Here is a 26,428-nt window from a genome sequence, read left to right on the forward strand (position 1 = left end):
TACGATAAAGTAGACAATAATGTAGTAAAACAAACAAAAATCAAAAGGCAAAAATTTAAAAAGCAAATAAATTCGTTGAAGTCATTTGTTTATTTGTATTTATTATTTCACCTTTATTTTATCGGAGAGTCTCATTAAGACCGACGTTTCTTTTGGAAGGGAACCCTGCACAAGTCATCTTATATTCAACATTTATATGACAACCAAATGTGATTTATTCTTCATTCTTCACGTTTTTACCCTCCATACCGTGAAATGTTAACTGTGAGTGCCCGGGGCAAAGACTGTGTGTTTGTGTGAGATCACCGAGAGAGATGTGAGGGGTCAGGTCAAGACCTATTTCATTATCGGCTCTGAGAACCTTATGTTACTTGTTATATAATCGCCAAACCTACTATAACAGACCGATAAGGAATTAAACACAGGTTATAACAACTATATCAAAGACAGATTATGGATTTATAAGACAACTCAAAGACCACTTTATATCTTTACCGCCATCATAATGATGGGTCTCGAACATGTTGTGATAACTAGTTGAATTACAGCAGAAATTCGTTGTATTGACGTTGATTTACTGTTATTACTGTTATCTTTGCACTATTATTGTTACCATTCTTCTTATTATTATTATTGTTATTATTAATAATAATGAAAACCTCAAATTGTGGTGTAATATTGCCAAGTAGACATTAATTTGATTGTTATGTATTTCACGGGTATTTGAATACACTTAACTTAACTTGGGAAGTATATTGCAATTTACTTTAATGCAAACGCTTACCAAAAAGTCTATGAGAGTCTTTACATTTTTAATATTGTAATATTCATCCAGCATAAACATGATTACCAGGTTACTAGAAGGCTATAGCATAGAGAAGTGACTTAAAGCTTTTGTGAATAGCTTGGGAACACGTTTGCTTACACTAAAATGGAACATGCAGAATATAAGTCAAATCATGTGTTTGCATAGGGATTGATGAACTACAATAAAAGCCAACCCAATACCTGATTTTGAATACTATATTGATTATGCATAAAAATATCAAGGTGTCAAATGTGTTCGTTCACTCACAGTAGTAGAAAATGACTTTTGTATGTACATAGTTTTCACTCTCTAGTATACAAGTTGTTCTATTTCAATAGTGTGCATGGCGTACAAACTATGATATTACAGTATTTTGGGGATTAATAAATTGTAGGGCAAACGGGTGAATTTGAGTTACAATTGGTACATCTGTACAATTGGTAGGCTGGCTTTCAACATATCCAACAATAATCAACATAATAATAGAAATAAGCACTTAGAGATTAAACATTGTGGAAAACATTGTAAAGCTTTTTACAAGGGTCTTATATTCTACAAAACACTAACCAGACATGAAATACATCAGATCGGATGATATTAATGTCAAATAAATATTATTCCAAAATATTGAATGGCTACAAAAGGATACAGAAATACAGGAATGCAAAACAACTTTCATAAAAACGGACAGATGATTTAGTCTGGAGATCTTAGTGAAAAAGCCCATCTCTGACTGAAAGATTACACCAGAGACATACAGTAAATTGCAGTGGCTGAGGACATTGGTGGTTTAACTCACTTTGATCTTGTAATGAATGTTCCTCAAAACCTTTGGCTCTCCATGATGCTTCTTTAAAGGCAAGGATAAAACCTCTCTAGCGGTCTTGTTTGCCCCACACAAGATATGACTTACGCTAGTTTAAGTAGCCGCTTACAAGCATAGGCTGAGGTACACAGAACAACTCTCACCTCTTGACTTCTGAAGGCCACACCTGGGGAATAGACCATCAGAATCCTTTATCGTGCAACTCAATCATGTCCTCTTTGATACACTAACATCCCAAACTACAAATATCCTTGATTTAGCCCAATCAAACATAACATAATATAGTAAACAAAATATAGGACAGTGAAACGATGAGCCATAAAAACACAAAATGAGTTAAAATGGTGAAATATGAGTGCATATTATATGTATATCATGCAGGAATCTCAAAGTGACATTATCATTTTAAAATACAGTGGTAACCCCTCTCTGAACAAACAGGTAGCGTTCACAGCAGAATGTACTCTTACAGATACATATAAATAAGGAACAGAGTGCTGTAAGTATACTGGCAACATCAATAAAGACAAACATACTTTATCATACATCAACAACAACAAAAGAACAACACAACAACAGTGTTGACATGATCATTTTCACAGTACCAGTCTACACCCGTATGAGATAAACCCCCCATCTGAAGCACAACGGCTCTCCTCTATATAGTATAACAGAACTACAGTGATGCCCCCTGCTGGACAGTCGAACACTGTGTGACTCAATTTGTGGTTCATTCACAAACACTGAAAATCTCAGATACTGTTTCAGCTCCAGAACTACTTCTAATTGAATATGGCAACAGATTATCTAACAGTTTATATGGTAGCAGATGCATAATGTCAAAATCTTGAATGCATGTTATCTACAATAACTGAGCATGTCAAACTGTTACACAAAGTTACAGTGAACAGTGATGTCATGTTGCACATATAATGAGTGAGTCATATAATCTGAGCAATATTTCTTGAGAATAAAAAACTCTATCTGTCATTCAGAAATGAATTGATTCCAGACGGGCACATCATATACAAACACTAACAAACAAATGTAGAACCAAGTAAAGAGTACTGGGTTGCCAATGAAGGATGGTTCTCCTTTCCCTCCCGTTACAGCAAAGTTTCACAAAGCACACACAAAATGTACAGCCAGAAACATGTCAAACACCTTAAACACATTGAAAACAATCAAAGTACGGCAGAATTCTGCATGATCAAAACCCCATTAATACCAAATCTGTGTCAGTCACTCAACATCTATCCGTGACACTACCCGACTGGTGGTGACCATAGTTAAAGGTTGGTATGATCCATCTGGCATATGGATATTGCTGTGACTAAGAAACATTAGGCAACTGAGGTAATTGCAGAACAGGGCTGTAGAACAGTACATAGAAAACCAAGCCACATCTGGATAAGTTAATAGGCCAAATAGACAGACAGGGGAGTTGTGTTTGTGAGTGGGAGATGATAGAAAGACCAGAGCAGAGACTACTCAGCTGAAACAATAGAGAACATGCACGTTCCTCCGTTTACTCGCGTACAAGTTCCATTTGCTCACAAAAATGGTCAGCGAGAGTATCTTTCTTGATAATTATATAAGATGTGAGTGTAACAGATGCAGCAATATGGATCTAGTTGCTTTGCCTGCTTTGCTGCTCTGGTGATGGCAAACGTCTCTCAATTCTGGCGCGATTTACAATGATTTTTGTTGGATTGTTATGTTGTTCATATGATTTGTCTCCAGGACAATAAGGTATCCCTGACAGAAAGCAAGGCTGCAGGAAGTTCCAAGCATGATCTTGGGATATGTGCCATTTACAGCAGGCGTACACAGCTTTTACTCATGTGGGACACATACATTCTCCATGTTCCTACAGACCTTGTGGCTAGAACACTGAAAGACATTCTGAATGGATCTAAATACCCCAAGCTATGTCATAATGTCATGTTAGCTTTAGGACTCCAGAAAGATGTATAATCATGATGAACACCACACTATGGAGAATCCATTACAGAGATACTTGGAAAAAACTGGCATGAAACCAAAGGCATGATTTCTTCACTTATTGCAGTTATACATGCATGCAAAGTAAGTCAGAAACCATTAGTATATGTGTGTTGGCTATGTTACGGTCACAACCGCTGTGCAATGGCTTAGGGGCCACAGTTCGAAAGGTATTTAAACAAATATTTTTATTTATAGAATCAAGTTCATTACTTTAGGTAAATGTCACTTTTCTTGTGCTGTCCATAGGTGTACCACAGTGTTCTTGGGGAAGTGTGTGTGTGTGTGTGTGTGTGTGTGTGTGTGTGTGTGTGTGTGTGTGTGTGTGTGTGTGTGTGTGTGTGTGTGTGTGTGTGTGTGTGTGTGTGTGTGTGTGTGTGTGTGTGTGTGCGTGTGTGTGCACTTCAGAGAAAAGGTAGAAATCCACCAGATGTTTTTCAGCTGGGTGGATCTGGTAGTGAAGATTTAGACAGCGTCTGTCACAAGCAAACATTTCCAATCTGTCCTAAACATTAGGCAGAGTAATCTAAAACCCCTTTCCATCACAACGTGCTGCTCCTTATGTGCTGACCACAACTTCAGTATATCCCTTCCAGAAACTAAGAAATACTTGGAACGTCTGACTGAGAGAGAGCGAGAGAGAGAGAGATAGAGAGAGAGAGAGGGAGGGGGAGAGAGAGAGAGAGAGAGAGAGAGAGAGAGAGAGAGAGAGAGAGAGAGAGAGAGGAAAAAGCTCTCTGGCTTTTGTCAAGATGAGAAAGCCAGAGCAGAGAACCATAAAGTCTAATGAATATATTAGTGGGTGTTTTCAGCCCCTTAAAGGAGAGCTAACAGGCTAAATTAAGAGCACCCCACCTGGGGCTGAGGACCAGGGCTTTGAACTAGTGGTCTAGTGGTACTCATGAAGGTCACTAGAAAAACAATCATCTACTGTGTAGACATACAGTACAGGACAAGGTTTCCTGCTAATACTGTTTTAATGATTATAAATGTAACATGTTCTTAAAATACATTTGGCACCATTTAGCTTTTTTTCTGCAAGTCACAAAAAAAGATTGTCAACAATTAAAGAATGTTCACCTAACATGCCACCGGTCAGCTCTGTATGGTGTTCCTCAGTAATGTGGGAGTAACTAAAAGGGTGATTGTTAGAAAGGGACCTCGCTGGTCTGCAGGAATTTCCTTCCTGGAGTTCATGTGCCTAGTTACCACTTTGGCAAACTCATGCCCTATGAACTGACCCTGTTACATCCTCCTTCTGGGTTCAGCAGGGGAAATAAACCAATCCTCTGTGGAGCGCTACAACTAACAAGAAAACTGCTAGCCCAAATCTCTCAATACCTTTCTGTTTTCCCTCCGGACCACTTTCAGCTTAATAAACATCTTAACTGGGCAAGCGTCCCACGGGAGTTGCTGGGTAATCCCATGGGCAACCGGAGCTCAGAGCTGACCCTTTATTGCATCCAGGTGGCTGTGTTAAAAAAAAGCTGGCCAACCATAAATGTCCAATAAAATGCATGTGGCACCTCCAGGGGTGTACAGGGTCACTGCACCTGTCTGTGGAGTAAGTCTCTCCTCTCTCCTCATGGCCAGGCACGTGCACAGATAGGGCTCTACCTGTGCAGAGCACATGCCCATTTTCCCTTCTAGTCTCCAAAATGCCCTTCTTGGGTGGTGGTATAATTTCCACAAAAATTATTTTTTGTATACATTTTTTTTGTCATTGCTTTTTGGAACCCAATGCCCGTAAGTCACCGTGATGTCATCAAGTTCGACCACCCATTGGTTGAACCTTTTGATCTGCCCTGTATGGAGCTCATCCTTTTTTACCCAGTCTGCCCTGTACAAAGATTGCATGTGCCTGGTATCCATACATGCATGAGATGCTGTCACAGGTCGAGTGTGTGTGAAGCTAGCGACCTAGTTTAAATATCAACAGTACCGTACTGCCACAGCAGCATGACATTTGATTAACACTTGATAACACTTGATTTAGCCTACATCATCATCAATATCCGGTCTGGTTGGCACAAGCAGCAGACAGGCAGTAAGACATAGGGCCCAGTTCCAACCAGAGTTAAACATGCATACATGGAACATTTAATCCCTTTTCATGCACTTTTCTCTTTATGCATATTCTGAATTTGTGTGGTGTTCATGTTTTTGTTATTCACATTTTTGTTATTCATATTGGGTTTTTAAAACAATACAGCCATAACAGTTTACATAAAAAATACTTAATACGCAGATGTTGACTTATGTCAATCACAAGCAATATAGACAGCATACATGGTTCACATTTGCAATTTACCATTGCTAGATCACAGTTATCAATAAATATTGTTTTATTTAATGAAATGTGATTTTTGTTAACAAAAATCAATTATAATCAAGACATGGGTGGAATAAATCATGTTTATCTTGAACAAATATAAATGAAACAAGGTTTTCATCACTATTGATGTTAATTGCTTTGAACGGAACAAATTGGAAGGACAAATCTTACATACAGTATTTATGGAAATGATAAATGAGCCCTATTGAACATAAATTAAGGCCGGTCTACACACAGCATGAGGGATATAGTTTTACTGTGTGTTGCAAACGTATTTCTTGCACTTGATGCATGTGTACTGTGTCTTCCTGTCCTTCTTGAGGCCAGTTACATTGCAGTGTTTCTTCTTGTTGCTAGCGGCTGCAATCTACAATGTTGAAAACACTTAGTTCAGGAATTTTACTAACATCTCACTCACTCACTCACTCACTCACTCACTCACTCACTCACTCACTCACTCACTCACTCACTCACTCACTCACTCACTCACTCACTCACTCACTCACTCACTCACTCACTCACTACATACATACATACATACATACATACATACATACATACATACATACATACATACATACATACATACATACATACATACATACATACATACATACATACATACATACATACATACATACATACATACATACATACATACATACATACAGCAGGCCAAGGTAGGAGAGTCAGACACACACACATGCAAACAACATCACTCACACTCACTTCCGGTATTGGAGTTCTTGGTTCTGTGGGACGGGCGGCTGGGGCACCAGCATCCTCCTCCTGAATCCTCCTCACAATGGCTGCAGAAGCTGGGGTTCTTGGGATTTGATTTGATTTGATTAGGATCTCTTTTAGTCCCCATTTGGACTAATCTTCCAAGAGTCCTTACGTGTTGCCTCCTCTGTATTTGAGCTATTACTAATGCCTTGCCCAGTTCCTCGAGAAAGAGCTGTCTCCTCTGGAGCATCCCTCTGTTCCAATCTGGGTTCAACGCCATCCAGATGACAAACGCGTTGTACGCAGAGATGTCCAAGATGTTGAAGAATATCACAAGTGGCCAGCATAGGGTTCTTCTTTTGCAGCTGTAGCAAGTCACCAGCTTATCTAAATTGTCCATCCCTCCTTCTGTGGCATTGTAATCCATTATGGTTTCTGTTTTTGGATGTTCCTGGTCACAGATTCTCTCATCTCTGTGCAGCGTACTCATGAGTACCACATTTTTGCCATTCTTTGGCACGTAGCACACTAGGGACGTGTCGGCCGTGAACACAAACTTAGAAGAATTGATTGGCATGTTCCGTGTATTCAACATCTGAGGTGGGAGCTCTGGCTTCTTTTTGTACTTTTCTTACCATCGTCAGCTTCCTCTTGAGGAGCTCCTGTGAAATGTGCTTCCTATGCTTCCTATGTTTTCTCTGTTATGGCCATGTGGTTATTCCTAAGGATCTTTAGTAACATTTGATAATATAAAAAAAGACATGTTGGCTCATTAAATCGTTACGAAGCAGAGCACAGACTAAGCCATAACAGTTTGAACTTGACCAATGGTGCAATACTTGGCTGTGTCATCACACATTTCCATGGTTAGCGCAGGCAATAGACGAGGGTACAGCCTACTGTTGTACACTATTCTCCCTATTATAATTATATGTACACTAATCTTCCAACATTAGCATGGGTTAAAAAACGGAGTTTGGCAATTTTATGAATGAATCAAACCACCATTTTCTTTCTTTCATATGTAAAGGCTCTCCAACCCTGTTTTTTTATGATTCACTTTCCTAAACCTAAATAATCTTCAAAATCAGAGTATATTTACATCTACTAATTGGTGCTAAAACGAAGATGAATTTGCATATATTTAGATGGCTTTCTTTCATTGATCCTTATTATTCTGCTGAACCAGTCAATATTTTATTGAGTCTGTCAACAAAAGCCTAACTAAAAGGTATACCGTACACCACATATGTTGGCCAGCAAGTGGGTGGAACTTCAGCAGCTGAATGACATGTATTTTATGCAAAGCCGTTATGCACCTTCCTAAAATTAATCTGAATACCAACTACCGTATGGGATTCTAATGATGACAGACCTATGTGGGTTTGTATTTTGAATTTTGTGGTCGCACATTGAGATTCGTGGTTGTAAGCACGATACGCAAATGTGTCATTTCATTTTGCAAGCTTATATCATGATTTGTGAAAGATTTAACAACGGTTGGAAACTTGCATTTTGATATTTGAATACATTCAATAAGATTTGCCAGTATAATTTATTTTCAGAATTATTACAAGTTCATTTACGAGTCTACTGTGAATCAAAATAACACTTGCAGATGTTGAATCTGTGTACACTCCGAGTTCTGTCACTGTTGATACATTACCAAGATATTCTTAAACTGTCACCAAGTTTTGTACATTTTTTGAAAGAGATTTGCAAGTCAAAATGTGATTTGCGTGCTGGGGGCAGCAACTCGTACTCTTGACCAATCAGTTCCTTCTGTCAAAACCACAACCACCTAACCATTGGCTGTATTGTTCCATCAATCAAATGTCAGGAAGTAGCTACCCACATGAGCAAGAGAGGATTAAAAAAAAGTTGTTTAAAGTTTTTTTTAGCAAGAGAGGAGGTAAAAGAAACAAAAAAAATCTACTCGAAATCAATAGTCTATTTTATTTGTATTCATATATTTTTTTGTGTGAAAAGGCATGACAGTACTTTGTTTATCATTTAGAATGTAATGGTACATTTCAGACAAACTCCAGACCAGCTATTGCATTAGCTAGCTGGCATCTGACATTCATCCTAGTTTCACCATCAACTGGCTAGCTTTATCAGGCAGCTTTAGATGCAAGGAAAACAAATATATTTGCTATTTAATTAACCATCTGATTGATGAAGTTGAGTATAAATGCCATTGAAACTGCTGGGAAAAGCTAGCTAACTCCCACCATCATCACTAAAGTGTAGCTAATGTTAGCTAGGCTTCTAGAAAATAAGACTTGTAACTGACTTTTGAACACTTGTCTAACTACTTCATTCCACTGCCTGTTTACTGATTAATTGGTGACTGAAAAAGTTGGCTAGAAAAAGTAAACTGGTAAACTTTATCAAGCTTATGAATATGTAAAACTGTTTACAAAAATGATGACACATTAAAGGTAGTTGGTGTTCTCAGTAACTTGAACCAGCACTGAAATTTGAGCAGTGAGGTTAATTTATTCCCACGTTCTGCTCGTTTTTGTTAGATTTTGACCACAATTAGTTGAATGAGGCGTTAGTGAAGTGCTGGAACAAAAAAACACTTCTGTGTAAAGAACCTATGGCTGTCATGACTTCAATTGACCAAATACAGTTACCATTTTATTTTGTTAATCTATGTAGGTTTGTCATATGATTTCCTCGAGCCTGGTGAAGGCAGAACATTTCCCTGCATCCAGTTTGAGGCCTGCTACCACCAGGAACATGGAGCACTCCATGTCAGTAAATCATGCATATTGTTTATATACTGTATATATAGCTAATACTCCACTCATATGCAGAGTGAGAAGCCCTACGCCTCATACACTTGTCTACTCCTGGAGTAACTCCTTGTCCGAGAGACTGATTAGAGAGTTTTGGGCCAATGGGAGGTCAGGGGTGAGGTCTTAGGAGTGAGAGTGAAGTTACAGACATGAAGATACAACTTGAAACCCCCTGCCCCTTTTACTCATCCATTTGACTGATTGGAAGGCACCCTTATAGTCCTCAATAATCAAGATATACATGTTAACTCTCTTGCAAGAGCATTCCGTACCTCTATCCATCTCTCTACAGGTGCTAGAGACAGAATATTCCAAGGACCTCCAGAGCCTTCAGATCAACTACCTGTGATCTCTCCAGAGAAGTAAGCTCCGCTGGGGGTAATATACTTGATGCACCATGTAAACCTTCTTCACTATGGTTGTCCGTCTGTGTGATGACACATATCATATTATCCAGGGCCACTGGTTGGATTTACTGTACTCACTCCAAAACACATGTACTCTCCTCCCACTAAAAGTCTCCCAGACCTTTATAAAAACTAACGCTTCCATCCCTCTGTTCCCAGGTGAGTCTACCGGGCCATGGAACTCTAGAGCAGAACATCAAGAAACCTGCCACCATGTTATAAGCTATAAACAGTTCCTTGAGGAAGGATGCAACTATCATGGCTTAAATTTTTTTTATAGGTTACAAAACAATTACTGTTTCTTAGCCTGTTCTCATTTTTACTAACTACTATGGTAACCTAAACATCTGACAACATGCAGACTTTATCCATCAAGACAACACTTAGAGCGTATAATTCAAAAAGGTTTAAGTCTCATATCCAGGTTGCAAAAAATGTTTTATGTATAAAGGACATCACCCAGGTGTGCCAACTGAAATATATATCCCAGACAAGACTTAAGAATAGGACAAATAGGCTGCGTTTAGATAGGAGGCCAAAGTAAGATTGTTTTTGCAGTAATTGGTCTTCTGATCAATCAGATGTGAAAAGAAAGATCTGATGTGATTGGTCAAAAGACCAATTAGTGGAAAAAAGGTCAGAATTGGGCTGCCTGTCTAAACACAGCCAGAGACAAGTAAATATAAGTCAGTTCTTGTATTTGCAGCATTTTCCATGAATTTGAGTGGTTACATACAGTACATGTTAAATGGCTATGAGATAGAGATAAGAGACTCTTGCTGTAATCAAAGGGAAAGAACCACTGAAGGCCCCAGTATTCAGGCAGGCAGCTTGTAGCAGATGTGTTACAGCATACAGTGGCCTGATAGGGAGATGACAAAAAATACATTATGTACGTTTCACCACCAAAGCCATGTTAGCATTTATTGCACGTTGCTGAACGATCAAACCATTTTGTTAGTGTCACTGATATAAACTGGCAATTCAAATACAGTTCTTAAACATTGACTGTGATACCTCTAGGGTCCTTTGGTGGCCTGGCAGCATGCTCCTTTCTAGTAATCTTACTCGCTCTCCACCTGAAATACAACAAAAACCTGAACAACAATAATACTAGTCAGTCAGTAACTTGGCTAACAAGGCTAATTAAACACTCATGTAAATGTGCACATCAGCCAAATGATACCCAACCAGCCTAATAGTCTATTTGCAGTGAAATTTGGAGGAGCATTTTTCATGAAAACTTTTTCAGTCACCAATTAATCAATAAAAAGTGGAACGAAGTAGTTTGACAAGTTTTCAAAAGTCAGTAAGAAGTCTTTAAAATAGCTTCAAATATGTCTATATTTTTTTCTAGAAACCTAGCTAACACGAGCTACACAGCAGTGATGATGGTGAGAGTTAGCTAGCTAGTCCATGACATTTATAACCAACTTCATCAATCAGGTGGTTAACTAACTAGCAAATATGTGACTGATCGGCCCAAATCGGTGTTATGTAGCAAAAAAAAAACTATTTTTATTTTTTACATTGGATAAAATAGAGACTCAGAGCTACAAAATGGTATATCACACACTGCATTTTTGAGGAACAATGAGAAAGTAATTCTGCTTTGAATGTTGATAAACTTGTAAACTCACTTTTGAGAAAAGGGCCTTTTAATGTTTTGGCACCTACTGGAGAGCTCTCCTTTGTCTACACCCATTCAGCATTGTTCACACCCTCTTAAGCCAGCCCCACCCATCTCTTTAAGGATTCACATGTGAGATCATGTGCTAAACAGTGAGTAGTGTAGTAAAGATTAAGACTAAAAGTGTTAGTAGCCTACAATAAGGAGCAATTCCAGGTAAACAGAAAGTGTCCAGATAAAAATATTTAATAAATATTAGTTGACGCTTAACGAGACACATTTGTCTCAATTGATGGATCATGTGAAAGAAATGCTATAACCCCCAGCCACATCCAGATGTGGAAAGGTACTAACCAGCTGTGGGATGTTAACCCCTGTCACAGTGCTGTCCTTCACAGCACCAGCAATCTAAGACAAAGTGTTCACTCTGGTCTTTCTGAAGCGCTGCTTGATGAGGCTGAAGCACCAGTCGGGAGCAAACTTGGTGTGGCCTGTGATCAGGAAGTGAAGGTTGAGACACAAGATGCTACACTGCAGACCAATCTGAAACTCATCTCTTGGCATGTTCAGCCCACTCATTTTCTCAGCCAATCATGGCTAGCGGGAAGGTTCCTGACTTTTTCTTTGGCTAAACCAACTAGGCTCGTAAATGAACAGCTTCATTCGTATTTACAGATGCCATAAAAGTTTGTTATTAAGGCACATGAAAGTTTACCTGTTCGAGAAGGCATTTCTGCCAAAAAGCGCATTTAGATTTTTTTTAAAATGCAGACGTTCAAACGGGCTCTTCTGTGAAGTTGTGACTTTCGACATACGGCCAGTTTCCTGAATCGGGTCACATATATTCGTTTTCCCCTCACATCTAAAGCTGCCTGATAAAGCTAGCTAGTTGATAGTAAAGCTAGGATGAATGTCAGAGGCCAGTTAGCTAACGCAATAGCGGCTGTCAATGCACTGACTGGTCTGGAGTTCGTCTGAAATGTACCATTATGTTTCACATGATGAGCAAACTACTGTCATGCCTTTTCACACACAAAAAAAATCGATGAATACAGATAAGAGACAATTACTTTCAGGGACATTGTTTTCTTTTCATTTACCTCATCCTATCTTGCTCATGTGGGGAGCTACTTCCTGAGATTTGATTCAAGGAACAATCCAGTCAATGGTTCGACGGTTGTGGTTTTGGGGAACTGATTGGTCAGGAGTAAAATGTCCTGCCCACAGAGCGCAAATCAGATTTCTACTTGGAAATCTCTTTCTACAAACATACACAACTTTGTACAAGCTTACAAATCTCTTTTTAAGGTGACAACAGTGACAGAACTCAGAGTGTGTGTAGATTTAAAAACGGCAAGTGTATTTTTTATTCACAGCAGAATCATTCATACTTGTAAATGGATTTGTAATCATTCTTAAAAAATAAATTAAAATGTCAAGTAACATGTTACATTTTTCATACATCATGATACAAGCTTTCAAAATAAAATTACACATCTACGAGTCGTACTTGCAACCACAGATCTCAACCTGCCACCACAGGTACAAACTCAAGTAGGTCTGTCATCGTTATAATCCCATAATACTGAAAAGTGCGCAGAAAAGGTGTGAGTAAGAATGGCATAATTCCCCACGTCGGAATCGGGTCCATAGAGAGGAGTAGCTGCATCTTCAGTAGGGAATTGTACATTGACATTTTAGATTTTATTTTGTGATGATCAGTGAGTATGTTGTTGCAGCAATAAATAAACCCATGCTCAACAATGTTATCGCTACGGGGGCATTTGGAATTTTGTGAATTTCGAGATATTAATTCTGTGCACGGCCCTGCCCATGGACGATCAGCTTGTTGTATCACACCACCTCCAGCTCTACCACCCATCCATCCCCTTCCTGTTTGTTATACAATGTGGTGGCATTATTTTTAGTGTAGTGGGTTAAATCAGGGTCACACAGTGTTTCTTGGTAGTCTTAAACAAATATACTTTGAAACAAAAGTATACACATCAGACACATGGGCTTAAAAAAACAAAATACCTGTACCATGACATAGAGTTGAAATGTATTACGTTTTGAGTTTGCATCCAAATATTACACTTTAAATACATCACAGGAGACTAAAATAAAACAAAACCATTTGCTATAGAAACACCAAATTTTGGGCGTAAAAAATGATTATGTGTTTATTAATTATGACATTAAAAAAAATATGAATACCATTCCACCCATGTGGCCACTAGAGGGCACTTTGGTAATTCGACTGCAGGAAAGGGCTAGTAGCGATAGTAACTGTCCAGTGAAAATCTAACTTTTGAAAGTTAATATTCTGTTAACTCATACCCAAGTAAGGTTGCTGAATTTGCCTATACTGGTATTTGTGGACAGAGCAAAATTGGACAAAACATATAAATAATCTGAAATGTAAAAAATGTCATTGCCAAGTTGGTTTGTTTGCAAACATCTGTCCTAGGCAATCACATCACCCTTGTTTATGACTAACTCACACATATGAGACACATGGCAGCAAACTCCCTTCATGCGTCCAATCACAAGGGCTTAATGAGGCTGCAGGTTCTGCTGAGGTCTGGACACAGCACATTGGCCCTTTGATCTCACTTGAAAGGAGTTAATTGATCTCTGTGTTACAGGCACTTTGTGTTGTAGACCTACTCTCCCAGGAGGGAAAAAAAGACTGACTGGTCATCTCACATATGGAGAAATATGAGAGAGAGAGAGATCACATCACACCCAGCTACATCCTTGCTCAATTACAATAATGTGGCTCACACGGCCCAGATGCCGTGGCAGAGAAGTGAGGAGAGCTGTGGGGGTCGAGGATAGGCCCTGCTCTCCTCTGTGAGATCACTCATTGCACCACAGCACTCACTGCACTTGGCCAAGATGGTTTTGATATCCCTCTCCCCCTGAGTCCTGTTGTGGCTTGTTAAGGTAGAGGTGCAGGGAGGACCACACGTTCAAGCTCCCCTCTAAAAGGCTCAGTGGAACATTCCACTACCTGACGACACTCACAAAACAACAAAGAGACTAGAGGCCTCAAGGTCGACTTCAACCAGTCCTAAAGTACCAGTTAGTGCAATACCACCTCCCTCTACCATGGATGGCCCTATCCAGGTACACAGCTCTAAGGCCATTAAAATAAACTACAGTGTCAAGTGTGGCTGCAGGTAAAGCAGAAAACATTTATAGATAATATCTGTGTTGTTAACCTAACATAGTAGTTTATAGAACACGTGTAAAGCTACAGTATGATAAAAAAACAAAGCTAAACTTCTTGTTTATTCATATCTAGCCTTAGGGGACAAGATAGTACAGGTACAAAAGTGTACCTTTGGAAAATAAATATAAAAAAACATTTTTAGGGTACCATAACAGTGACAATGCTCTTTGTTCCTTTAAAGTGGCAAAAATGTTACCTATAAAAAGTTTTTGGGTGTTGTTTTAACACTGTTGCGTAATAAAGCCTTATTTGCATATTTTCCCAGGGAGCCTTTCAGGTGAATTTTAGAGTTACCAGTACCACCCATGACTTTGTTTGCTAGTGACAGAGAGATGGTTGTTGCATTTAATGGCTCTCAGTCCTGTATCCTTCACCAAGTGAGTGTCTACGTGAATGTTTGATCATTGATATGAAATGCTTTATCACAATTCATTACATACTGTATATCATAAGGCTATATTTTGACAGCCTAGTTTCACCCCAACACAATGGCCTGAAACCTCTGGCTTGCAGGATACATTATGCTGGCTTGCAAAGTGATATGTAATTCCTGTTGGAATCCAGCCAGAGTTAGGATATCCAAAAATGTAAACTTTTAATCACAGTCAACCAGTGGTGGAAAAAGCTACTAATTGTCAACCTTGATTAAAAGTAAAGATATATGTTAATAGAAAATGACTCAAGTAAAAGTGAAAGTCACTGAGTAAAATACTACTTGAGTAAAATCCTAAAAGTATTTGGTTTTAAATATACTTAAGTATGAAAAGTAAAAGTATAAATCATTTCAAATTCCATATATTACGACAAATCATTTTATTTTTATTTCTGGATAGCCAGGGGTGCGCTCCAACATTCAGACATCATTTACAAATGAAGCATGTGTTTAGTGAGTCCGCCAGATCAGAGGCAGTTTGGGATGACCAGGGATGTTATCTTGATAAGTGTGTGAATTAGACCATTTTCCTGTCATGCTAAGCATTCAAAATGTAATGAGTACTTTTGGGTTTCAGAGTAAAAAGTACATACTTTTCTATAGGAAAGTAAAAGTTTTCAAAAATATAAATAGTAAAGTAAAGATACCCCTAAAGACTACTTAAGTAGTACTTTCAAGTATTTTTAATTAAGTGCTTTACACCAGTGCAAACAACCTGCATTTAGAATGATTGCCAATGTAGGGAAAATGTATAATCCATCTAAACGGGAACAACCACCTCAGTAAAGGGTGCAATAAATCCAACTACTAACAGATTGGATTAGTTTAGAAATATGTTATTTATCTTTGTGTGGCATAAGATCAATCAACCAATCAATGTGCAGGCAAAAACACACATATTGAAACAAACAATTAGTGTCACATGATCTCAGTATATATACACTTGTTCTGAAAGGCCCCAGAGTCTGTAACACCGCTAAGCAAGGTGTACCACCAAGCAAGCGGAACCATGAAGACCAAGGAGCTCGACAAACAGGTCAGGGACAAAGTTGTGGAGAAGTACAGATCAAGATTGGGGTATAAAAAAAAACTGAACTTTGAACATCCCACAGAGCACCATTAAATCCATTATTAAAAATGGAAAGAATATAGCACCACAACAAACCTGCTAAAAGAGGGCCGCCAACCAAAACTCATGGAACAGTCAAGGAGGGCATTAATCATAGAGGCAACAAAGAGACCAAAGATAACCCTGAAGGAGTTGCAAAGCTCCACAGCGGAGATTGGAGTATGTGTCCATAGGACCACTTTAAGCCGTACACTCCACAGACTTGGGCTTTGCAGAAGAGTGGACAGAGAAAAAGCCATTGCTTAAGGAAAAAAATAAGCAAACATGTTTGGTGTTCACCAAAAGGCGTGTGGGAGACTCCTCAAACATATGGAAGAAGGTACTCTGGTCAGATGAGACAATAATTTAGCTTTTTGGTCATCAAGAAAAATGCTATGTCTGGCGCAAACCCAACACCTCCCATCACCTGGAGAACACCATCCCCACAGTGAAGCATGGTGGTGGCAGCATCATGATGTGGGGATGTTTATCATCGGCAGGGACTGAGAAACTGGTCAGAATTGAAGGAATGATGGGTGGCACTAAATACAGGGAAATTCTTGAGGGAAACCTGTTTCAGTCTTCCCAAGATTTGAGGCTGAGACGTAGGTTCACCTTCCAGCAGGACAATAACCCTAAGCATACTGCTAAAGCAACACTCGAGTGGTTTAAGGGAAATTTAAATGACATTTAAATGTCTTGGAATGGCCTAGTCAAAGCCCAGACCTCAATCCAATTGAGAATCTGTGATATGACTTAAAGATTGCTGTACACCAACGGAACACATCCGACTTGAAGGAGCTGGAGCAGTTTGCCTTGAAGAATGGGCAAAAATCCCAGTGGCTAGATGTGCCAAGCTTATAAAAACAGACTTGCAGCTGTAATTTACGCAAAAGGTGACTCCCCAAAGTATTGACTTTTGGGGGGGTGAATAGTTATGCATGCTCAAGTTTTCATTTTTTTGTCTTATTTCTTGTTTGTTTCACAATAAAAAATATTTATAATTTTCAAAGTGGTAGGCATGTTGTGTAAATCAAATGAACCCCCCCCCCCTCCAAAAAATATATATATTTTCATTCCAGGTTGTAAGGCAACAAAATAGGAAAAATGCCAAGGGGGGTGAATACTTTCACAAGCCACTTTAAAAATGGGTGTGGTTTTTAAGAGCGCGTGATGATTGTACCTTTATATTCAAAATATTGGGTACAGAAATGTACCATTGTACTATATTATCCGCACATATACCCTAAAAGGTACCGAACAGTACCATGTGAGATTTTATGTGTACCCCTGAAGGCACCCTTGTGTATTTTGATATTTTTGTACACCTGGGGACAATACTGTACCCTAACCATACTTTTTTGTCTGTGAGTGTAGGATGGGTGTGTTGGGTGTTTGTGTGTGCCGTTGCTATAATCAGATTTGTGGTGTTTTGGTGGAAGTTGTGTGTATGCCGTTGCTACATGTCCCTCCAGTGGGACGGACATATTCTCTGCAGCACATCAAATATAAAAACAGCTCTGGGATTAATGGCTCCCTATGCTTCTGTTCACATTGGAGGTGGAGTTTATCAATGGTCCGCTGTATCACAGGAGACCTGAATGCCTAGCCACCTGCCTGCCTGCACTGGTTCTATAGGGCTGATCGCCCCTGACAAGCCTCACACCGTCACTCTCTTGACTTCCCTCTCCCTGGTCACCGCAGCACAGGGGAAGCAGGCTTGTCAGAGGTAGAGCGAGAGGCTAAGCCAGTCTTAACACAGCCCCTCAAACCACCTCATAAATACAGACTTCCTTTTCCAATTTCCAACTGGCAGATCCTCCTCTGTCTACTAGCTTACACACTGTTCCGTGCCAAAGTCTTGGGTGTGAGGTTAAAAATGACTATGGTGCATCTGGCCTGACTCTCAGAGGGCGGAGCTTTGAAGTGCTGATCCAGAGTTTAGTTTAATCAGTCAAATCTCATATGTATTGTAGCTGAAAAGAAGATATCACCATGACAACTGTGGTATATAGCAGTGACAGGCATAGCAGGGGAGTTACAAAGAGATGCCTTTAAATAGCTCCACAATATATGCTTAAATGTGCTTAAATACACAACAACCCAAAACCTCTCCACTAAAGACACATGTGCAAGCCTCTACCCTTTTAATTACAGCATGAGTTTACACAAAACAGGGACAAAATGAAGGCCTATTCCTTTTTGATTTTACAGTGTGGTTTCTGCATATCATTATTATTTTTCAATATGATAAAGTGGAGCCGAGCGAAAAGTAAAACCATATGAGGCAGCTTTTTGAAAGGGCTCTGGGCATGGCTTTTGAAGGAGCTGTGGTTCTGATGGAGGGCCCATTCTGAGGCAATCTGCTGGGCTAGGCCAGCCACACTCCCAAGCTCACCAGCAATACGCCCCCACAAAATTGCCCAAGTGACATGGGCAACCACAGTCTAAGGGTACAAATTCAGCAGGAAATATCACATATGACCTGCTGTGTTTCTATTCTGGTCTGCTTGGATCTATGTTACAATTATTACCTTTCCATCCATGAACAATTAGAGAACAATAGGCTTATTTTAAAGGTGTCAAGAAAAAAGTCCACAGTCACGTGTCCACAGTCATGTTGTTTGCCAAAATCTGGGTTTTAACCTGATGGATCAGGTTCAAATGGGTTTAATGCTGACCAGGGTATGATACAACAGATACCGTGGCAGGCTTATAGCGAACCTTTATAAGGGAGCACATACCCTTATCATTGCCACTGCTCCATAACAGTGCTCGTCCTGCCTTCTCCCAAACTGTATAGAGAGCTTCTCAAACTGTGAAGAGAGCAATGTGGTGGCATTACCCACCTGCTTACTTCTGGAGTAAAACATATGAGTGTGCATGAAGTGGAGTTGTGTGTAGTTCATTGGGGAGGTGCGTGAAGGTTCTGTCTCGGGCTGTCAGTGTACTTTAGGGCTTCACTGATGTGGGGTGATTGGGTGTCACCTTCATGAACAACAACAACCACAAGATGTAACAATGGTTCTCAGCAGAGTGTTCCTGAGTCACCTCTATTGGTCAGGTTCAAACCGCCGAACAGGAGACAGACAGCCACAACACAGAGGATTGTCATCTGTTGCACACACCGCTAAACACCTGGGAATACTCAACTCCATTAGGAGTTTAGGTAGAAATTATATTAACACTGCTTACACAGAAATCATAAATTCATAAAGGTAACAAGCAAGTCTAATTAAAGAAGCAAGTCATTAGATTCATGTAATTTCAGAAACTAATTAAATCTGCAGAGATTAGCAAATAGATTCTGATATCTCAATTTCTACAGAATGACACATTTCAGTAGTTGTTCAATTACATTAATGTAAAGAGACAGAACATGTTATGGGCTCTGAAGTGGTAGCTCTGATGTCATGAAGCTTTGCTCATTCTTACTGCAAAGTGCTCATGATGAACTGACTCTGTGATGGATGTGTGTGCTGGCTGAAACAAATGTTCCTCATACACCTTCAAGGAGAACTGACTACTTGACTGGATCTGTCTGTCTGTCAGTGGGAGCAGAGCAGAGCAGTGAGGCAGCCTCCCATGTATTCTCTGAAGTCTCAGTCACTGCTACACAGCCTCAATCCTACATGTTACTCTGACAACCAAAAGGGAGACATGAGATTCAGTGGTCATCAGATTTATAAGGTGTTTTTTCATTCTTATACATTACATAACTGAATAATATAATAATATACTCAATAACAATAGATAAACAATTCAACAATCATATCAATTTAACATGTGTATAGCCTATTTGATTGTACTAAACTTAGTGTTTCCCAGGACCCCTTAGGGTAAAAACCAAAACGTGCTGGGAAACACTAACACTACACAACTCATTAAAATGATCAAAGCTGGATGATTAGTTGATTATTTGAATCAGCTGTGTAGTCCTATGGTAAAAACCAAAACGTGCACCCCTTGGGGTCCCCTGGACAGAGTTTTGGGAAACCCTGTACTAACTCAACATGAAAAGGTATCAACGTATTTGGAGATGTGCTACAGAATTAAAAATACATTTTCTGATAGCTTTACAACATATGAGGTCGTTTGGTTACTGTGGCTCTTATCACGCAAGCAATAAGTGAGCACAAACAATTAAATGAGCGTTAAGCAGAGTTTGCACAGTATTGTTATGATAACAAATACAAACATTTGACCATAACTCTGAAACATACAGAGCTATGGAGAGATTACAAATGCACATTTAACAACATTTAGAATAGTTACCTCCAATATTATGATACTTGGAATTTTATGTTACTAACTTCACATCCTGTTTGTGAGATTTCTGTTAGCCGTTCATTTGAGATAGATTAGAAACCTGTTGACTTCTGATCTGAGGGACCACTGTGAATGTGGACTCTAAACTGGACATCAGAGACATCATTCCAGTAAGTGCTTCGTTGTTGTGGAATGAGAGACCATTCGTGAAGGTGCTGTAGTCTTTTTCTCTATCCCTGTTCCTCTAGAGCGTTCCTCACTCAAAGGCTCTCTCAGTACTGGCTCTGGGTGGGCCTGGGAGGCAGGGACGTGCCGATGCTGTGCTCCGTGCTGAAGTTGTACTCATACTGCCACAGGATAGAAGTAGAAAGGGATTTAAAATACAGTATATCCTGTACAAACGGTTTGTATATGAAAACACTTCTTCACCAACAGCATTGAGGTTTGTACAAGTAGCTCTTTCAGTAGCAGATCATTATGCCTTCAAGATTACAAGCCGGGTATGGGTTTGAGTATGAAGAAAGCTGAAAGGAGAAATGTGTGCAAATACTGTCCCCTTGTGGAATGAATTGAGAATGTATAATACGTTTCTAAAACCACAGTGCTTATGCATGTTCTTCATACCATCCATCTCCCAGATACATGCATCTAATGCACAGTTCTTCTTGGCTTTCTCAATGGATCAAATAATATATCCTTTGGTCACAAACAAATATAAAAAATACATTGCAATGAAGGAGAGCAATTCAAATCAGTTTAGAATATATTTGGAGAAAAAAAAACTCCAGTAATCAATTGTGATGTTGTGGTCAAAATATATTTCAAGTCATTGTTGAAAGAGTAGTACCACGTATCAACTTTTACTATTGCAATTTTACTAAAACAAGCAAGCACATACCAACTCATCACTTCAATACACTCTGATCTGCAATACTGAATCACTGCACTAGGTGATGCTGCAAGATCATCAAATGCGTTTTTATATCTATACTCAAAGATCCCAACTAAGCACAATGGATTTATTGGGGATCTCCAACCAACACCCCTCTGTCTTTCAGGAAACTATAAGTTACGAGTCACATGCCACAAGTCGGTTAGTTATAATGAAATTCAGCCACGACACCTGGCAAAATAAATAAACAAATATATGTAAGTGTGAGCCTGTGTGTGGATGATGGATGGGGGAATGGGGTGTTATCAGGGAGAGCATGTATCACTGTCTGCCACTTTTACACGCGGGCTGACAGGACAGTGACACACAAGAACATGGGCGGCAATCACCCAGATGAACAGAGCTTCATTTCCTGTCCCTGCTCCACTGCTAAAAATATGTGACATGTTGTCTTCATTAATTCCACCTCTATTTGGAGCTCTCCCTCTCTTTTCTCTCCTCTCTCTTCTCTCCTTCTCTCTCTGTCTGTCTCTCTCTGTCTCTTACACACTACATGCACCCAGTCACACACACAGTTTACTGCTGAAACACACACACGTCCATAGGTGCAAATGAAAATGTCTGTCAGATTCAAACACACATATGAAAAGACATCCACACTAACAGACACACTCTCACAAGCTAACTCTGAAAATCATTAGCCAGCCGCCAAAAACAAACATTTTCTAGCAGTGCAAAGTACATAAAGACGTCAGCTCAAATCGCTTACTAATTAACACTTAAAAAGATACAAATTAGATATGCGTGGATAAAAGCAATTATAATCTCCACAAGTTTTGCGAATCATTTGGGAAATGAAAAGAATGCCTAATTGCTGGAACCAACATCATCTGAGAAGTATGGCTTAAGTGATGCCTGTTAGTAAACGTTCTTATCTGTAACACTGTATATGATTACAACAGTTTTCCTCAATTACACGTGCACATGTCAAATACCACCTCTCTTTTATGGATGTCTTTTAAAAAATGTATCAGTCAGTTAGAATGTCCTTTACAATAATAATCTTTCTTCGCCCTGAAGAGAGAAAATGAACTCTGACAGTGACCTCTGCTGGACAACTGAACACCACTCACCATGAACAAGAACGGCCTGTTTGTGTGACTGCATATTTTAAAGGCTGCACTAAATACTGCACTATTTATTCATAGTGGTATTGGATTTGATACACTGAAAAAAAAAGATCTAGTGCATATTACAAATACTGCTTAGCTTTTGATAACTGTAAATATCTGTACATATATGAGCAGGTGTTACTATGTAGTAACTAGGGGGTGCTCAGTGACTACATATTTTGGCTTCAACCTTCAAACTAGAACAGAAAACCAGTATCTACATTTTAGAGCCTAAAATTAAATTATTTTAATTTTTTATTTTTTACAAAAAAAGAAGCACTCCAAAAGCCCTGAATATATATTTGACATGTGTAATATCAAACTAAAATACGATATTAATTTCCCATCTCTAGAGATATTGTAGTGGGATAATAATGTGAGAGGAGAGAAGTAAAAATAACACAATGGTGAGGGATGTTTCCTCTTGGAAACTAATTATCAAGCTAAGCTGTGACTTCATCCCCATCAGCCTGGCCCCACCATTAATCTTGTGCTGTCGTCCACTTCACTAAATCCTGCGTGTTACACTATCTCACATTTACTTCATCAGTTCCAGCTACCGCTGCGGTAATTAATGATTCCTAGCGCTCTTCCCTTCCCCTCCACGGCTCAGCTCGCCATGTGTCCTGCTGCTAATCACACTAACTGAGAGGAGAGGAGAGCTAGCCTACGGGACGAGCTGCCAGGCTGTCTCCATCAGCAGACCGCAGTGGCCACACACACACACACACACACACACACACACACACACACACACACACACACACACACACACACACACACACACACACACACACACACACACACACACACACACACACATAATATTAGTACCTGAGCTGACAATGACAATGAGCTCCATTCTCAGAGACCAGATGACAAGATGGCGACTGTGTGATTTCTATACTATGTGACAGTATACAGAGCCAGGGAGCAGAACAGACACCCAGTTTGATGAGGGAGTGTTTGCTCTGTAACACATCTCAAACCCAACAGCACCTGTTCTTTTACAGTGGTCTGTCACTTCCTGGCAGTTCTGATACCCAGATATCGTGCTAATGAGAGAGGGGGGGAGGGGTTCACTCTCCTTCATGCACACACAATAACTGTGTGAGAACACACACACATGCACACTCACACAAGCACAAGAACATATGCATGCACACACACACACACACACACACACACACACACACACACACTTTCTCATTTTTTTTCTTACCAGGAATGCCTGTAGGGTAGCTAGTTGCTCTGTAATAATACACTGTCTGTATTCTTTTCATTTACTCTGCATGAACGTGTATCTCTACTGTCTGTATGCTGGCTGTCTCATTGGGTAAGAAAGATCAAGTAAGGCTAATTGAAACCAAACACATGCAGTATGTGCATCATACTGGCAATCAGTTTCAATAGTGAGAAGACCACCAAAAAAAGAAAAGAACACCAAATGGAATCCAGAGGGTTTTTGTGCAGGGCAAAGTGAGAATAGTCAGTTCTCAGAGAGAGTGGCTGACCAGGCCCAGTCTGGGCGGGCTTTAATTCAATCTGGGTTTAGTGGAGCCAAAAGGGCCTTGCCCGTCTCAGACACTTAATTACAACCCCCAAGAATGTTTGCTTTGCATTCTGGGCCAACGGTGTCAGTGGCAGCCGAGCGTTGCAGCCCCTACTCACTTCCTCCTCGATCTCTGCCAAGGATTTGATCGTAATGCCCATTAAATTGACTCGCTGCATCTGAAATCAAAAGCAGAGAGAGAAGAAAACAAGAAACACGGCGTTAGGCACATGGCTAAGTAAGCATGCTTAAAATCTTTAATCCTCTCCCTCTCTGTTTCAATACAAAAGGTGATATAGTGACAGCCGCCGCCAGCCAGCCAAATGGACTGCATTGAGCCAGCTCTGTCTGGCTGCATGCATTCATCACTCAGTCTACACTGGAAGAGAAGAGAGTGCAGGAAGCTGTGTAGAACTGACTGGGGATCAGATCCTGGAGAAGGAAGAATACAGGCTACATACAGTATGTCCTCAATTGAAAAGTGGATGGATAAAAGCTACGTGTAGAGAGCACTTTGTACCTCACAATTGAACAAATTAGAGGCGATGAAAAGCAAAAGGCTTTTTAGTTGGCATAATTCAAAAGCTTTGTGTAAACACTCACTTCTTCAGGGGTTCTTGGAAATTTCTCAGAGATTGTGAAGGGCACATCATCCATTGCTGAAAAGAGAAAATAAAATGTTGAGTGGAAACATTAAAGAATAAAAACATGACAACACGTTTCATACATTTCATACAAAACCAATCATTCCATAATCTTCATACTGAGTATCTCATCCTGGCTAAGTGTAAAAAAAAAAGAAAGAATTGAAGACCAGCCTCCCTCAACCCCCCTCCCACCCAACCCTTCCTCAATAGCTTGAAGATGAAAGGTTTTTTATTCTCCACTGTACTTGAGTACCTCCATCCACCCCCTTCCCTCCTTCCCCCAAAACCCTCGCCAGCCCGACTCCTCTTTAATTACTCTTGATTATTCCTGATTCTGTCTTGTCAGAGAGATGTTCCACTCCAAAACAAAGACACCCGCAAAGAAAAAGGGGAAAGAAGTGAGACAAAACATTCACCGGATACTGATTTGCATGAAAATAAGCCACAGTGTTTGGCAGGCAAAAAGTGGATTGAAATGAGGACTTGCCAAGAGCGTGGTGGTGTAATTAGCATTTGACCAAACAAACGAGCTTCAACAGAGCTATAATTAAGCAGGCCTGTAATTAAGTGTATGCCCTTTATCATAATGATCATGGTTAAAATGGTGTGATGGCTGCCAGTTGATTATTAATGGTGCAACCCCATACTGTACACAGCCTGCAAAGGAATCAGAGTGTCACTACTGTCAGGCTAGAGAGCAGCCCTTTGTTTATAAAATACATTAGGGCCCAAATTAACGCAGGGTGACAGGGGACACAAAGGCTCTCGTTCCTTTCCAGACGAGAGGTGGTGACTAACTGCCGCTGCTCGGCTACACCAAATCACGAAGCACACAACTTCTAGCTCCCCTCTCTCTCTCTCTCTCTTTCTCTCTGAAGGGCCACAAATATCAAGAGGCCAACCTTCCAACTGGTGTTATTTTACCCATAGTCCATCAGCCTGCTGGCACAGGAAAAGGAACTCAGAAATAAATGTAACCAAATGCTTTTCATGAGTCACTGTTTTGGATCTGATATTAGTCTGTGGAGAATATAACTTAATAACAGTATTTCAAACAATGGCATTTGAACGTTCCTTCATTCTGACACTTATGACTGCCTTTTTGTGTACCTCAACAGTAGGGATCCATTATACTGTACTTTCCACCCATAAATGTGATTTTTACTGCTACAATGAGGTCTTTGTAATCTACCCGTGACCTCACATAATGTAATGACTACAGAGCTCTGAGGGAAATACATTGAATATCACCCCTACCTAAAACCCACCATCACCATTACAAACCACTACTGTAAATCTACACTATGAGTTAGGGTGGATGAGAGAATAGCCTTTGTCCTCCATTTACCATCACCCTAAAGCCATTCAGAAAGCCAGCCCTGGCATGTGTGCTTCAACCCGCTCAGAGGAGGACTATTTAGCAGCAGTGCTAGCTGAAGGGCTATCTGCAGCAGCAGGGTTGGGTGATTGGGTGGATATGATGGCTTGTTTAAGCCCATAAAAACAAGTGAATAAACATGTGCTACTGTGTCACCGGGAGCAAAGAGGTAGGCGGGCGGGGGAATATATTAGAA

At 39.9% G+C, this 26,428-nt stretch overlaps 1 protein-coding gene across 1 annotated transcript in view; it reads right to left on the minus strand.

Annotated features, from left to right (window-relative positions):
* Positions 1–19,988: 19,988 nt before the first annotated feature.
* The window catches only part of LOC115139981 (multivesicular body subunit 12B-like), a 38,728-nt gene continuing 32,288 nt past the window's right edge, over positions 19,989–26,428 (minus strand). Inside the window, exons 8-10 of the mRNA XM_029677925.2 lie at positions 24,811–24,866; positions 24,327–24,386; positions 19,989–20,938 (exon numbers count right to left, since the gene is read on the minus strand). Of these exons, the coding sequence (XP_029533785.1) occupies positions 20,864–20,938; positions 24,327–24,386; positions 24,811–24,866 (191 nt within the window). The 3' untranslated portion in view covers positions 19,989–20,863. The remainder of the gene's footprint in view (positions 20,939–24,326; positions 24,387–24,810; positions 24,867–26,428) is intronic.

This window comes from Oncorhynchus nerka, linkage group LG13 (genome assembly GCF_034236695.1).
Source record: "Oncorhynchus nerka isolate Pitt River linkage group LG13, Oner_Uvic_2.0, whole genome shotgun sequence".
NCBI lineage: Eukaryota > Metazoa > Chordata > Actinopteri > Salmoniformes > Salmonidae > Oncorhynchus > Oncorhynchus nerka.